The sequence below is a fragment of the Diorhabda sublineata genome, chromosome 3, assembly GCF_026230105.1.
Source record: "Diorhabda sublineata isolate icDioSubl1.1 chromosome 3, icDioSubl1.1, whole genome shotgun sequence".
Taxonomy (NCBI): Eukaryota; Metazoa; Arthropoda; class Insecta; order Coleoptera; family Chrysomelidae; genus Diorhabda; species Diorhabda sublineata.
The window spans coordinates 26,004,701-26,017,499 of NC_079476.1; the positions used below are offsets into that span (position 1 = coordinate 26,004,701).

Sequence of the window (12,799 nt, forward strand, 5' to 3'; positions counted from 1 at the left end):
ATACAACGTGGCAACTATGTAAATAAACATATGTTTTGTCACGTACGTCTAAATATTTTAGGATCTGAAAGTTTTAAATGTATTTTCATATGAAGTATCATTAAAATAATTTTTAGGAAGAAAGAAAATCACTGTATATTAGTGAAGATTTATTTTTCTAACCAGGAAACATACATAATGAATAGTTATTATAATACGATGAATAAAATCGTAAAGAATATTGTTTTTTATATATCTTATAACGAACATTCTTCTATGGAACCAACAGAATTTTGGAATATTTCTGATACTACAGGGTCGGGTAAACATATTGTACCACCTCCTCTAAATGATTGATGTTGCTGAAATTAGATGAATAATTTTCATATTACTCGAAAAACTAATTTTTTCTTTTTTAAATGTTATTTTCGTACACACGAAACGTTTTTCACTAAAATTACTTATCGTTAGAGCGAATAGTGTCATTTATACGTCCGACCAAGAATTATATAAGAAACTACAAATAGTGTTTCGAGAATATTCCAGTTGATGTCGCCAGTATCTCGAATCAGTAGCATTATTCATAGATGATTTTTAAGTACGTAGGTATCGCTTTTAGTATTGAACGATTTAAATGACATATAACGAATGGTTTTGGGAAACTATGATCGAGCTCATGAGAATAATTCGAATGTTATATGATGGAATCGATTCTACTCTAGTATATCGATGGGTAAAAGAAATCAGCTGATGGTTGTTTTCCTAGTTTTAAGTTTAAATGTTATTAATTACTCATTTATGATTAATTATTATCAGTGGTGTAATTTACAAGGTGGGTTTCGTATTTTTTTGGTTCCTCGAAATTAAAAATAGTTTTTTTGTTGTGTGGTAAGTTTGGTAATAATTATTTTCAATTACTAGAATACAAATGAATGGAATGACTTTTAGTCTCATATACGGGGTGCTTCAAAACTATATAATTAATAATATTTCGTTGGAAATAATCGCGTACTCTTCGTCGTTGGCCAGGGCCGGCCTTTTTTTATAAAAAATTAGACGAAATGACTTTGTTTGATTTACGAGGTGTTTCGAATTTACATAATTAATGAAATTTTGGTTGTATAAATTTTTGTTTTGCATGTTTTTTTGTAATATTAGTACAGGGTATCAACTATATATCATTTTAAAGTCGACAAAAATGAAATATTTTTGTAGGTTACGTTTAAAATTTGAAATATACTACAAAAACATAGTCAAATCTTCGCAATCAACTGATAGGTGATTCATTTGATCCAGGACCGTAGTTTCTGAACACATTTGTCATAAAAAAAATGATTTACATACCGCCCTATTGATGTCACCTATGCAAACCCATGTTTTGTCGGAAGTCACCCTAGAAACCGCCCATTTTGAATGGTCTACAGTAGATTTAAAGTTAATTTCGTCTATAGGCAATTTAATTGTTTCTATATTATACACCCTGAAACGTTTTTAAAGAAATAATTTTGAATTTCACATCGTTAAAAATCGATGCTCACTTATATTCTTCGGAACAATTGGATGTTAATCTTCCCGAGCTCCTAGGCCAGGTCTGCACGTCCAAATCAGTTTCCAAATAAGGTGCAACGAGATCCTCATACAATTCTTGATGGAATTTATTATGTTTAGCGAAAGATGTGAATGTAAAGTTGTTTTTCGTATTGATTTCGGTGACATGTGACCAAGGAGCTTGATCTACAGTTACATTCATAGCCGCTTTTACCAATTCCGATAATTCTGATTCCATATTATCCAAAACGTTCGCTTCGTAAATGTAGGGTACGTTGTACTGCAATTGTACTCCTACAAAAACAATCCGGTGAACGTTATTTTCATCTAACATCGTTTATAATCAATGACCCCCTCATAACTATACGTTAATCGATCCGATCAGAGCATGTTTCGCAAACTAGATTTATTTATTTAAAACTGAATTTTAAATGATTGAAAAGAGAAAATCAAATTTCAAATTATTCTTCGACTTTTTTTCACCTACTGTATACTAACAAATATATCAATACATATATTTTGCTAATATCAAATGTATTTAATAAACGTAACGCCATCTATCAATTCTCTTCTAAACTTCTAAACAATATCGAAATAGATTTATCCATTTATTTCTCCTACTGGTTGATAGATGGCGATTTGAATACTTTTGTCGTTACACCAAAAACTAGTGAAAATTTGATTAAAAATGTATCAAAATTCACTTTTTTGTCCAATATAGAAACCTCTGCTTTGAAAATCGTTATTTTATGCGTTTTTAAGTCAACAATATCATTAAAACGTAACGTACCGACTTTGTTAATATTCGTTAAGTCCATAGACACGCAAATTAGCATTTGTCCGTATTTTCTACCGCTATTAGGATACACATAAGCGGAACCTTCATCGGGAAACTTTGGTACCGAATGTATCAACCAAAAACCTCCTTCTGAATTAGCCATTACCACACCTTTAGTGTGGCCTAAATTGAAAGAAGCGTTTTGGTTTGGCGGTTGATCATTGTAGAAAATATACGATAAACTATCCTAGATAAAATAAATAAATGAACGTTGTAGAAACAAAAAAAATTTTTAAATTAAAAAATTAAATCAGTAATAACTTAATTCTGTCATTTAGTTTTCCGTCCGTCTAATTTAAATGACTTTCCTCAATTAATATTCTGTTTCTCATGCAACGTTGCCAGATATAATTATCAGATTTTTATCATATAAAAAAATTAATTTTAACATATTTCTATGATTGTTACGCAACTTTTCAATTTGGATAAAGTTGTGTATAAATCTCATTTGTGTTGCGCCATCTACCATTGTTATAGCAAAACTGTGTGTTTTGTACATTTATTTTTATAACTGCAGCGTGAATATTTGAAAAAATATTTCATGCCAAATTATATGTTTTTTCTGGCAATTTCTATTATTACATATTCAATTTATGAAAACACAGTTTTTCTGGACAGAAATATTTTAACATTATTCTTTTGGAATGTATTGAAAGCAGCCAAGGGATTATAGAATCGTGCATAGTCGTGCAAGATCGTTTATACGTTGATCATTTTAGGTATGACGCCACTTCTCGGCTCCATGTAACAATTGAACTAAGTTGTGAGCAGATTGCTTAATAAAAATGTATTTAAGATGAATACATTTCAATATTTTCGTAATTTTTTGCTTATAGTAATATGGGTTAAATGATATTATCGTGTATGTTACACTTTGTTTTAATTCTATTCTGTCGTTCAGTCTTCCGTCCGGCTCCCAGTGGAAAACATCTAACAACTAACATTACATTCTGATTTTTTAAGAATTAATAATCGATTTGGTCATTTTCCATTATTCTCTAAATATTAAAACGGTTTTCGATTTTTTTTATAAAAATCGAAAACATTGTAAACGCGTCTCGATTCTTTAGGAACCTATTAAAAGTAGACAAGGTAATATAGAATCGTGCTTCGTCGTACATGATCGATTATTTTCGATATTTACGCCTTCGTATTTATGACATTTGAATATATTATGTAAATGAAAAAAGTGTAAATATTTAATCAATAAATATCCACTTCAATTTTGATACGAATCTTTCAGCAAAAACACGTGATTAAGAAATCAAATTATCATAATTATGTACGTACTTTATTTTGATAATATTCTTTTAACGTATTTCCGGTAAGAGAACTTTCGTCATCAATAGAAATTTGAGATAGTTTCCATGATGTGAATTCGTCTGAAGTTAGGTAAATGTAGCCGAGTCCTTCTTGGACTAACGTATTTTCGTCGTGTTGTTGTGGTATTTTGTACGCAATGAACCTGAAATATATTCATTTTACTTTCCAAAACAATGTGAGTACGCATGCGTTTTTCTGATAGTTGTATCAACGTATAAAAACAGTTCTCTTTCCGACATAACCTCCACATGTTATTAAAATGTTAATTTTATTTTTTATTTATCGTAATATATTAAAAATTTTATTAGAGTTAACTCTTTTTGGATGGTATTTTTTCAACAAAAAAGACAAAACTTGCACTAGAGTTTTATTTTTATTTTTACTTAGAATATTTCGTAAACTCCAACAATAGTCGGCCATCTTGTTTTGTACACTAATTCTTACAGAGACGTCTTCAGCCTATTTTAAAAATCAGTTTCTCGTCATTAGTGGTATTAAATTTCAATAAAAACAGTAAATGTATGAAAAATAGTATTTCGATGATATAAATGATTTTTTTTTCACTCACCAATCTACAGGGTTGTTATTTTCATCTCGACAATCTAATGCATTTGATGTAAAACCTGATAAAAGTACTAATAGTAGTACTACTATATTAGACATGATTAAATTAGACGAATCCGATAAAATCTATAAATTTATTGGTATTTAAAAGATTCTAACAATTATATGCGGATTGTATTCGAAGTGGTTCAGTAATGGACTTAGTTGTATTGGGATAATTACTTTTTCAAAATATCTCGAAAATTAAAGAAGAAATGGGAAAAAGTCTTTTATAAAAAAATATGTGATATAATAAAAAATTAATTTGAAAATTTACATTTTTTGGTTTTTTTTTAAAAAATGAAAATATATATTTTTTCTGTTGCAAATATCTCATTTCCTATCAAAAATACGTCAAAATGATTTGGAATAATTTCATAGGAAATTTTATTTACTATATTTTTCATTTGGGACTTTTTTTCGTATCGTTTTTTGTTTTGGAGATATTTCCAAAAAAGTAATTTTTGGTAACTGAAATTGAACATTTAACTCTGAATCGCACAAAATTATACTGAAATTCATTCAACGTAATTAATTAAATACAATCTGATATACACTGCCCAACTGAAACAAGTAGATTTATGTCGTTTTGCTTATTTGAAACCAAAAATCCGAATTTTGTAAAATCCTCGAGACTTTTTCGTTGAGCCAAATACATATCTGTGATATTTGTATGACAAAAAGATCTTCGAGATTTTTTAGATATGTCTCATACATTTAGATAATTAAAATACTTTAATGGGTCTTATCGCAATTGAAGTGGCATTAAATCGAACTTTGTCTCGTAGATATAAAATTTACGTATTAATTAGAAGAATACGTAAAAATTGGTAATTTGCTTAAAAAAAATCAGTATAATGAAATTTTATTCGAAAAAAAAATTTTTTTAATAGGATTATAGACTATTTGGACACTATGACAACGTCGCATTTAGTGCAACCCTCGTATCAACTCGACTCGGTATACCAGTTTTGGAATTTTTTTCTTTTATTCCAAGAAAAAATCCAGTTAACAGCTGAAACTTGTATTAAAATTAACGTCAACCAGTGAGGAAATGAAATTTTCCAAAAATCTTATCACCTTTTCACAGATCAATAATTTCTCAACAAAATGATAACGTTTCTTTGACGTTAAATGTTGTTATTAACAATATGTATGATAATTAATCATGTATTTCGATAAAATAATGACTAATTAGTTTACAAATCAGTTTTGCGTCTTGGAAAGATATTTATTTAACAAAAACAGTGTAATACTCAGTTATATAGAAGATGTTGATACCAATATTGATACTAGCGACAGTCGCTTTACCAATTTCCGAGGCCGAATGTAACTTTTTTCAAAAAATATGGAAAAGCGAGTGCCCCAATGATGATGAAATTACTTTGGTGACTTCAGTGAAAACGTGCAGTTATTTCGATAAATTTTTTCGAAACAATAATTGCGACGATAATGAGATATCTGCACGAAATTGTCAACTGGAGAACTGTCATTATAATCCGGACGAAGATCTGACAGTGGTAAGTAGACTCACTAAAATTTACCACTAAACTATTCACTAATACTTCAAATCTAATTTATTATAATATACAATTTCACTAATCCCCATGTGTTCGGAATGTCATCAAATTATTTACTTACGTAAAAAATCAAAAATATCTCATATTAAATCCCCTATTAAATATTTCGCGCCATTGACTACGGAATTAGAGGTGAGAACGTTATTTTATTAGTTATTATCATACACAAGTCTGTCGTTCAGTCTCCCGTCCGTCTCATTTGAATCATTGTCAAACACACACACACACACACACACTTTCCCGTGAGACGAGCCCGTCCCTCTAGGCATTCACCCCCGGATAAATCCACGAGTGGGTGCGAAGAAGAACATTCCACCTCCCCCTGTCATTTCGACAGGTCCTCATCCTCTTTCGCGTCGAAGTTTCGCGCGTAGACTCCTTTCCCCTGAGGTCTATGGGAGATTCTGGGATGTCTTATCTTTTTGTTAAGAGATTAGCCTGTTGGCTATACACTCTTGGCTTCTTGTTCTGGACATCTTAATGTGTGTGTGTGTGTTTCGCTGCCTCGGGTAAACATCTTCCAACCGGTAGGAAAAGATCTAATCCGAGTGGTCCTTCGCCTTCTCTATAGCTGTCCCCGATGTATAACTCTACATTTGCTTATGAAATGCAGAGTTACCGTGTCGGGGGGTGTCCTCTTGTGGGTTACTTCGGTGAAATCTGTTGGGCGATTTTATTAGTTATTAACATAGACAAGTCTATCGTTCAATCTTCCGTCCGCTTCATTTGAAATAATCTCCCTCCTAGTTTAGAGAGAGAGAGATTCGTTGGATTCGGCCCCGATATAGGAATTTTTTTCCTCTGCAGGCGGGGGTTGTGGTGGTTTTGTTGGGATGTGTTTATTTGACTGCTTCTAGCGGGGTTTTTTGATCGAGAAAACGAGTGGATTTGCAAGTAAAAACGTTTCTATTTTTTTGTGTTTTTTTCCTAATCTAATTTGGTGTGGGCGGGTACTGCTGCGGCTGTATTATTCTCTATCGTCGGCCATTTGGCTGGAGAAAATGCCGAATGCCATATCAATTCCAATTTACCCCAACCCACTATCCTTCGGACTACCGAAGAACTAGACAAATACGCGGAGGATTTCCAATCCCTCATTATCAATGCTCAAGACATCGCCGACCCTCTTTCAACCGTTCACACCAACTATATATCAATCTCTCAAAATATCCGATCCAAAATTCGTCAGAAAAGACAGTTATGCAGGCTGTACGTTCGAAACCCAGCAGTCAAAACGCAATGGAACCATCTCAACGCCCTAGTCAGGTTGAAAATCAATGCTGAAAAGCGGAGAAAGAGGGAGGCCGCAACTGCCGACTTGGACTATAGACGGGGTGGTGCGATTTGGCAACAATTCTACAGGCTTACTGGCAACGAAAGCATGTAGAGACGCACAACCTACAAACGGTCTTTACTCCAACTGATAACCTCCATTTCTCAAGGTACTTTGCCGATGGAACCCACTTCTTTACCCAAAACATAACCCGGAGCCCCCGCTGGATTACCTAACTAAATGAGAACATTCCACTTCTAGCACCATTTACCGTTGACGTCGTTAGGTCGGCTTGCCGAGCTGGGAAGAACTCGGGCGGGACGGAATCTCAAGACAGGCATTGGAAATCCACCACACAGAATCTGGGACTTCTGTACAGAGCTTAATATTATTCCAAAATTCCAATTCGCATTCAGGCCCGAACACTCCACGCACAACGCCATCACCAATCTTCAAACTATCTTGACCAAAGCAATAAACCAACGCCAGTGTGCCTCCGCCATTTTCATGAATGTTCAGAAAGCTTTCGATCAGGTATGGCATGCTGGACTTGTTAGGAAGCTTCTGACTATGCAAATGCCACCTCCTACTATAAAATTGATATATTCATATCTCATCAAAGTCAAAGTTAGTCATTGCCTTTCCGAAATTTTTACCCCACTTACTGGCTTTCCGCTAGGCTCCATCCTGGCCCCACTCCTCTATATTATCTATGCGTATGACACTCCAGTCCCTCTTGACCCCATAGTAAAGGTCCAATTGTATGACGACACCGGACTCTTCGCCTACGCCAAAAACATGCGCTCCCTCAATACCAAATCCCAAAATCTTCTGAACCAATTTTCGTATTGGTGCAGAAAATATAGGGTAACTCTCAATTCCGAAAAAACTCAAGCCATCGTCTTCATACATCCCAAATACGTGTGCAAACATCAACCCCGAAACCTCCACTTGAGACTTTGGGGAGAGAGGCTCGAAATCCGCAGAGAAGCCATCTATCAGGGTGTGAAATTCACTCACACTCTCAATTGGACGGCCGATCTGAATGACACTCTAAACAGAGTACGGAGACGAGTCTGTCTCATCAAAGCACTCGGTGGAAATTTCGGACGAACCCACCCCCTCACCCTACTTCATACGTATAAAACATGCATCCGCCCCATTATCGAATATAGAGCAAACGTCTTTAGCACCTAGCCCGAATATCTCCTCAAAAGACTCTTCACCTGCGAGCAGTCGATTCTCAGGTACTGCCAATACAAATGCAGGTTTAGCCCCAGCAACACCGTTTATGTCAATACTGACATAATCCCCATTACAAGCCGCCTAAGTGACCTCCAAGGCCGCTATGTGATTCGAACCATCGAATCAAGTAATTCCGCTGCGAAAGAGACCCTCCTCATCCCCTGGGCCAATAATATGAGGCCCCTATTCCAAAATAAAACTCCCTTACCCGCCACTTCGACTGCTAGTAACAGCATACGAGGATCTCCCGGAAACCTACCTCAATTTCCTCGATCATTCCTTCGATCAAAAAAACTCCTATATCAGGGCCGAATCAAACATTCCAAATTTCCCCAAAAAAATCCTTCTCCTACCAAACTTTACCCAACGAATTTCTCTCTCTCTCTCTCTTTCAGTTCAGTTTTCCGTCCGTCTCATTTGAAGCAATTATTAGAGCCGGCATCAAATCAAAAAGTTTAATGTTTTTCGTTTCGGATTTTCAAAAATCGACCCGATTTCAAGCATTTCTATTGTTTTCACATTTATTTCAATCTATCTCTGTTCGGAATGACATTAGATTATTTAAGGCTGACTACATTTTCCTCAAATTCTAGAATCTTCTCACCTAGAACGCGAACAAAAAAAAACCCTCCTTAAAACCGTCTCTATAAAAAGTGGTCACAAAATATGAAACAGCTGAAAAAACAATACGAAAACTTGCCGCATTTAAAAGTTGTACACGGCGCATCCACCAATAAACTTCTTATTCTAGCCACAAATGATAGCCAGACACGGTTACCCTTCGGAATCCCATACTGTAGTTACCGATGATGGGTTTATCTTAGAGATACATAGAATACCAAAGATAAATGGTTCAGGTCCTCAACAACCTATTTTTTTGCAACACGGGTTAATGGGAAGCAGTGCTGATTGGATTATAAATGGTAACCAAACGTTAGGTAACCATTTTGACCATTATAATTCATCATCGATGAAAGTTGTTGATATTTTTAGCCTTTTATTTGGCCGATCTTGGTTACGATGTGTGGTTAGGAAATTGCAGAGGAAACATCTATTCGAGAGGTCATGTGTCACTACCAACTACCCACGCTACGTTTTGGAATTTCAGGTGAGCATAAATCGATTAGGGGTAAAGTTTTTTTCCATTGAAAAAGCGTCCAGTTTCCACTACGTTGATTAACATCAATTTTAGCCAGTCTGCAGAACAAAACACAATTTATTTTATTATTTACATTCTTCCAGCTTCCACGAAATGGGTACTAAAGATTTACCAAAAGTAATTTCCTATATTACCAAAGTTACAAATAAACCTGGAGAAATCATTTATATTGGTCATTCAATGGGAACAACCATGTTCTACGTTTTCGCTTCAGAAAACCCTGTACTTGCCAAGAACGTTAAAGTGATGGTTGGAATGGGATCAGCAGCTTACATGACTCATATTAAATCCCCTATTAAATACTTCGCGCCATTGACTACTGAATTAGAGGTGAGAACGTTATTTTATTAGTTATTATCATACACAAGTCTGTCGTTCAGTCTCCCGTCCGTCTCAGTTACATGAACTAGTAATTAATACGATCCATTCAGTCTTCCGTCCGTCCCAATTGTAAGAGTCGGCTTCAGATAATACGAGTAACATAAACTGTTACTCTACAAAGCAAAATGTATATTGAACTTGACGCTAATTAAAGAATTTTTTTTTCAAAAATCGATTCCATTTCATGCATTCATATTCTTTTCACATTTCATGTGACAGAAGAGAATAGAAACATTATCTGCTTCTCAGGTAAAAATTCACGTGATTGTATTAACCTATACTCATCATCTTACACAAATGTGTCGCTCAGTCTTCCGTCCGCACCGTGGATTAATTATGAATAACTTCAGTTCTGTCGTTCAGTCTTCCGTCCGTTTCATTTCAATTATTATAGTTGTACAGAAGCAAACAGTTACAGTATGTATTGTTACTTTTTATGTAAAAAATCGAGTCCATATTATGCATTTCTATTCTTTTCACGTTTAAAGTGTCAAAAAAGCGTCGAAATATTTATGATTCTCAATCCACCTAACTGTAATAAATTTATTCTACATCTCTATTTAATGATAAAAACAACGTGAAAAAAATTTTTGTAGTGGCTTCGAAAACATTTAGACTTCAACGAATTTTTACCGAATAGTAAACTGATGAAAATACTTTCATCTCAATGCGAATTATTCAAAATCGACGAAAAGATATGCGAAAATTTGATATTCGCAATTTGCGGTTTCAATAAAGAAGAATTTAATATCGTAAGTGCTTCGAAACATTTTGAAAATTTTGTTTGAAGTAAACGATTTTCAGGATATCTTACCGGTTTTACTAGCAAAAGATCCAGCAGGATCCTCAACTAAAACAATTATACATTACGCTCAAGAAATTGATAATCGCGGTAATTTTCAAAAATACGATTACGGAAGCGTTGGTAATTTCATTGAATACGGTACTGTTGATCCACCCCCGTATAATATTAGTAATATTAGAAATCCTATATATTTGATGTACGCTAAAAACGATTGGCTTTCAAATCCAGTGGTAAGTAATTCAAAAATATGAATTTTTAAATAAAATAACTTCAATTTTATATAAGTAGCGTCATCTATGTCGTAATTTCAGTATTAAACTTACAGAACTGATAGGGAGCTGCAAAAAATTGATCACATTTTTAATAGCTTCGTAAAGTTTAGCCTAGATGTCGTTGAATATTTCATATTGAGGTATAATTTGAAATGATCGAAATTAAAAATTGAAATTTAAATTCATTAAAGATTAAGTGACAAAAAAAAAGGAATAAAATACTAGTTAATATTAAATATAATCATTTAATAATTAGGAATTTGGTCACTACCTCTGGTGTCGAGTTTTGTAGATTATTTAGTTCGAAAAAGATATTAAAGATAGAGATGGAAATATGTAAATGCAATTGTACTATTGGAATCCATCTCTCTCTAATGGATTGTTTGATGTTTCTTCTGCTATTTCAACTTCGACGTCATGGCGATCCAATCCAATGGCAATCCGCTATACAACATGACAATGTTCACTATTTTAGCGCTGGATCTGATTAACGTCCAATAGAATTTCTTTATTAGTGCCACATGATAGACTAAATGACATGAGTAAATTGCGTTATCACTAATCTATTCAACAATGAACTTTGTTTTCTGTCTACCATTTTCTTCGTTACTCTACTCGTCTACTTTAACCAGCGTTGCCAGGTGTCCTTGCTGTAATTAGAAATATGTTCTTATCAATTGAATGTTTAATAAATCATTCTCATGAATTTTGAAAAAAAAACTTTTTTTGTTATAATACAAAAATTTTTTGATAGAAGCTTTTTTTATTTTTGTTAAAAATTCGAAAATCAAATGAAAATAAAATTTACATTATGAAAACAATAAAAATCCTGTTAAATTATGATTATTGTGTCATCTGGCAACACTGGCTCTGACTCACTCATTTTACTTAATCTCACTGAAGCGAAATGACATTAAAAAGAGATAGATAGATAATTGATTAATTGTGTCATCTGCAGGATTAATATATTTTCATTACAAGTAAACTGTTGTAATTCAACACTATTATAATATAGATGTCGCTTTAATTGTGAAATTTTTTTCATTATTTTTCAAATAGAAATATTTGAAAATAGGAATTTATTTAACTATTATTTCATCGGTCATTATTGGTTCTTGTGTTATACACAGATGGCGTTACATTTTATTTTACGTTCAATATGTGGCCATTTTAGGATGTTTTACGTTTTGCACGTGAACTGAAGAACTTGGCAGGAACATACGAAATTGAGATGGATTCTTTTAATCACGTCGATTATATTTTTGGAAAAGACGCTAAAGATTTAGTATACAAACCTTTGTACAAATTCCTTAGCAATTATACAGACTACTAATAAATTTATTCAGAATATTATTTGTTTTAAACATTTCAGGTTACAAAAATAAAATTATATCAATATACGGATGTGAAATTAATTTATTCTAATACTTTAAACAAATTTTCCACTTATTTATTTTCCTAATTCACTTCCATTTATTAATAAAATTGCAAATTATAAAAATCCACGCGAAATTGTTTTCACAACAATTCAATAATTACAAAATTAAATGTTTTGACGTATAACCGTGACAAATTACGTACAGAGTGTTAAAAAAAAACTTGACAATCTATGTCGACTTCGAGCAGATATGTATACAAGGGATAAAAAGAAACTTGATATGACAAATTACGTATAGATATGTATACGAGGGGTTAGAAAACTAACTTAATCAACAGCTCACGACGAATTACGTACAAATATGTGTACAAGGGGTTCGAAAAGTAACTTAATCAACAGTTCAAAACGAAATACG

At 33.3% G+C, this 12,799-nt stretch overlaps 2 protein-coding genes across 4 annotated transcripts; one reads left to right on the forward strand and one right to left on the reverse strand.

Annotated features, from left to right (window-relative positions):
• Positions 1 to 132: 132 nt before the first annotated feature.
• LOC130441364 (plancitoxin-1) lies at positions 133 to 4,396 on the reverse strand. Its single transcript, XM_056775010.1, has 6 exons — positions 4,257 to 4,396; positions 3,656 to 3,830; positions 2,318 to 2,552; positions 1,518 to 1,821; positions 1,324 to 1,459; positions 133 to 341 (listed from the first exon to the last, which is right to left on the reverse strand). Exons 1-6 carry the CDS (start codon positions 4,349 to 4,351, stop codon positions 237 to 239), a joined length of 1,050 nt encoding a protein of 349 aa, XP_056630988.1. The 5' UTR covers positions 4,352 to 4,396; the 3' UTR covers positions 133 to 236.
• Positions 700 to 12,406, forward strand: LOC130441363 (lipase 3-like). 3 transcript variants are annotated; one of them, XM_056775008.1, is made up of 8 exons: positions 700 to 811; positions 5,185 to 5,811; positions 9,141 to 9,327; positions 9,383 to 9,497; positions 9,632 to 9,878; positions 10,526 to 10,681; positions 10,734 to 10,964; positions 12,181 to 12,406. In XM_056775008.1, exons 2-8 carry the CDS (start codon positions 5,563 to 5,565, stop codon positions 12,337 to 12,339), a joined length of 1,344 nt encoding a protein of 447 aa, XP_056630986.1. In that variant the 5' UTR covers positions 700 to 811; positions 5,185 to 5,562; the 3' UTR covers positions 12,340 to 12,406. The 3 variants fall into 3 exon arrangements, with proteins under 3 accessions (XP_056630986.1, XP_056630987.1, XP_056630985.1); XM_056775009.1 differs by having other exon boundaries at positions 705 to 811; positions 5,382 to 5,811; XM_056775007.1 differs by having other exon boundaries at positions 705 to 811; positions 5,552 to 5,811.
• The last annotated feature ends 393 nt before the right edge of the window (positions 12,407 to 12,799 follow it).

Bases quoted from the DNA above. Each gene is read 5' to 3' on its own strand.
- LOC130441364 (XM_056775010.1), bottom strand. From the start codon at position 4,351: ATGTCTAATATAGTAGTACTACTATTAGTACTTTTATCAGGTTTTACA. The intron at 1,822-2,317 runs GTACGTTACGTT...TTGTTTTTGTAG, and splicing joins AACGAATATTAACAAAGTCG to GAGTACAATTGCAGTACAAC. The intron at 1,460-1,517 runs GTGAGCATCGAT...AAAACGTTTCAG, and splicing joins AATTGTTCCGAAGAATATAA to GGTGTATAATATAGAAACAA.
- LOC130441363 (XM_056775008.1), top strand. From the start codon at position 5,563: ATGTTGATACCAATATTGATACTAGCGACAGTCGCTTTACCAATTTCC. The intron at 9,328-9,382 runs GTAACCATTTTG...TGATATTTTTAG, and splicing joins AAATGGTAACCAAACGTTAG to CCTTTTATTTGGCCGATCTT. The intron at 9,879-10,525 runs GTGAGAACGTTA...AAATTTTTGTAG, and splicing joins CATTGACTACTGAATTAGAG to TGGCTTCGAAAACATTTAGA.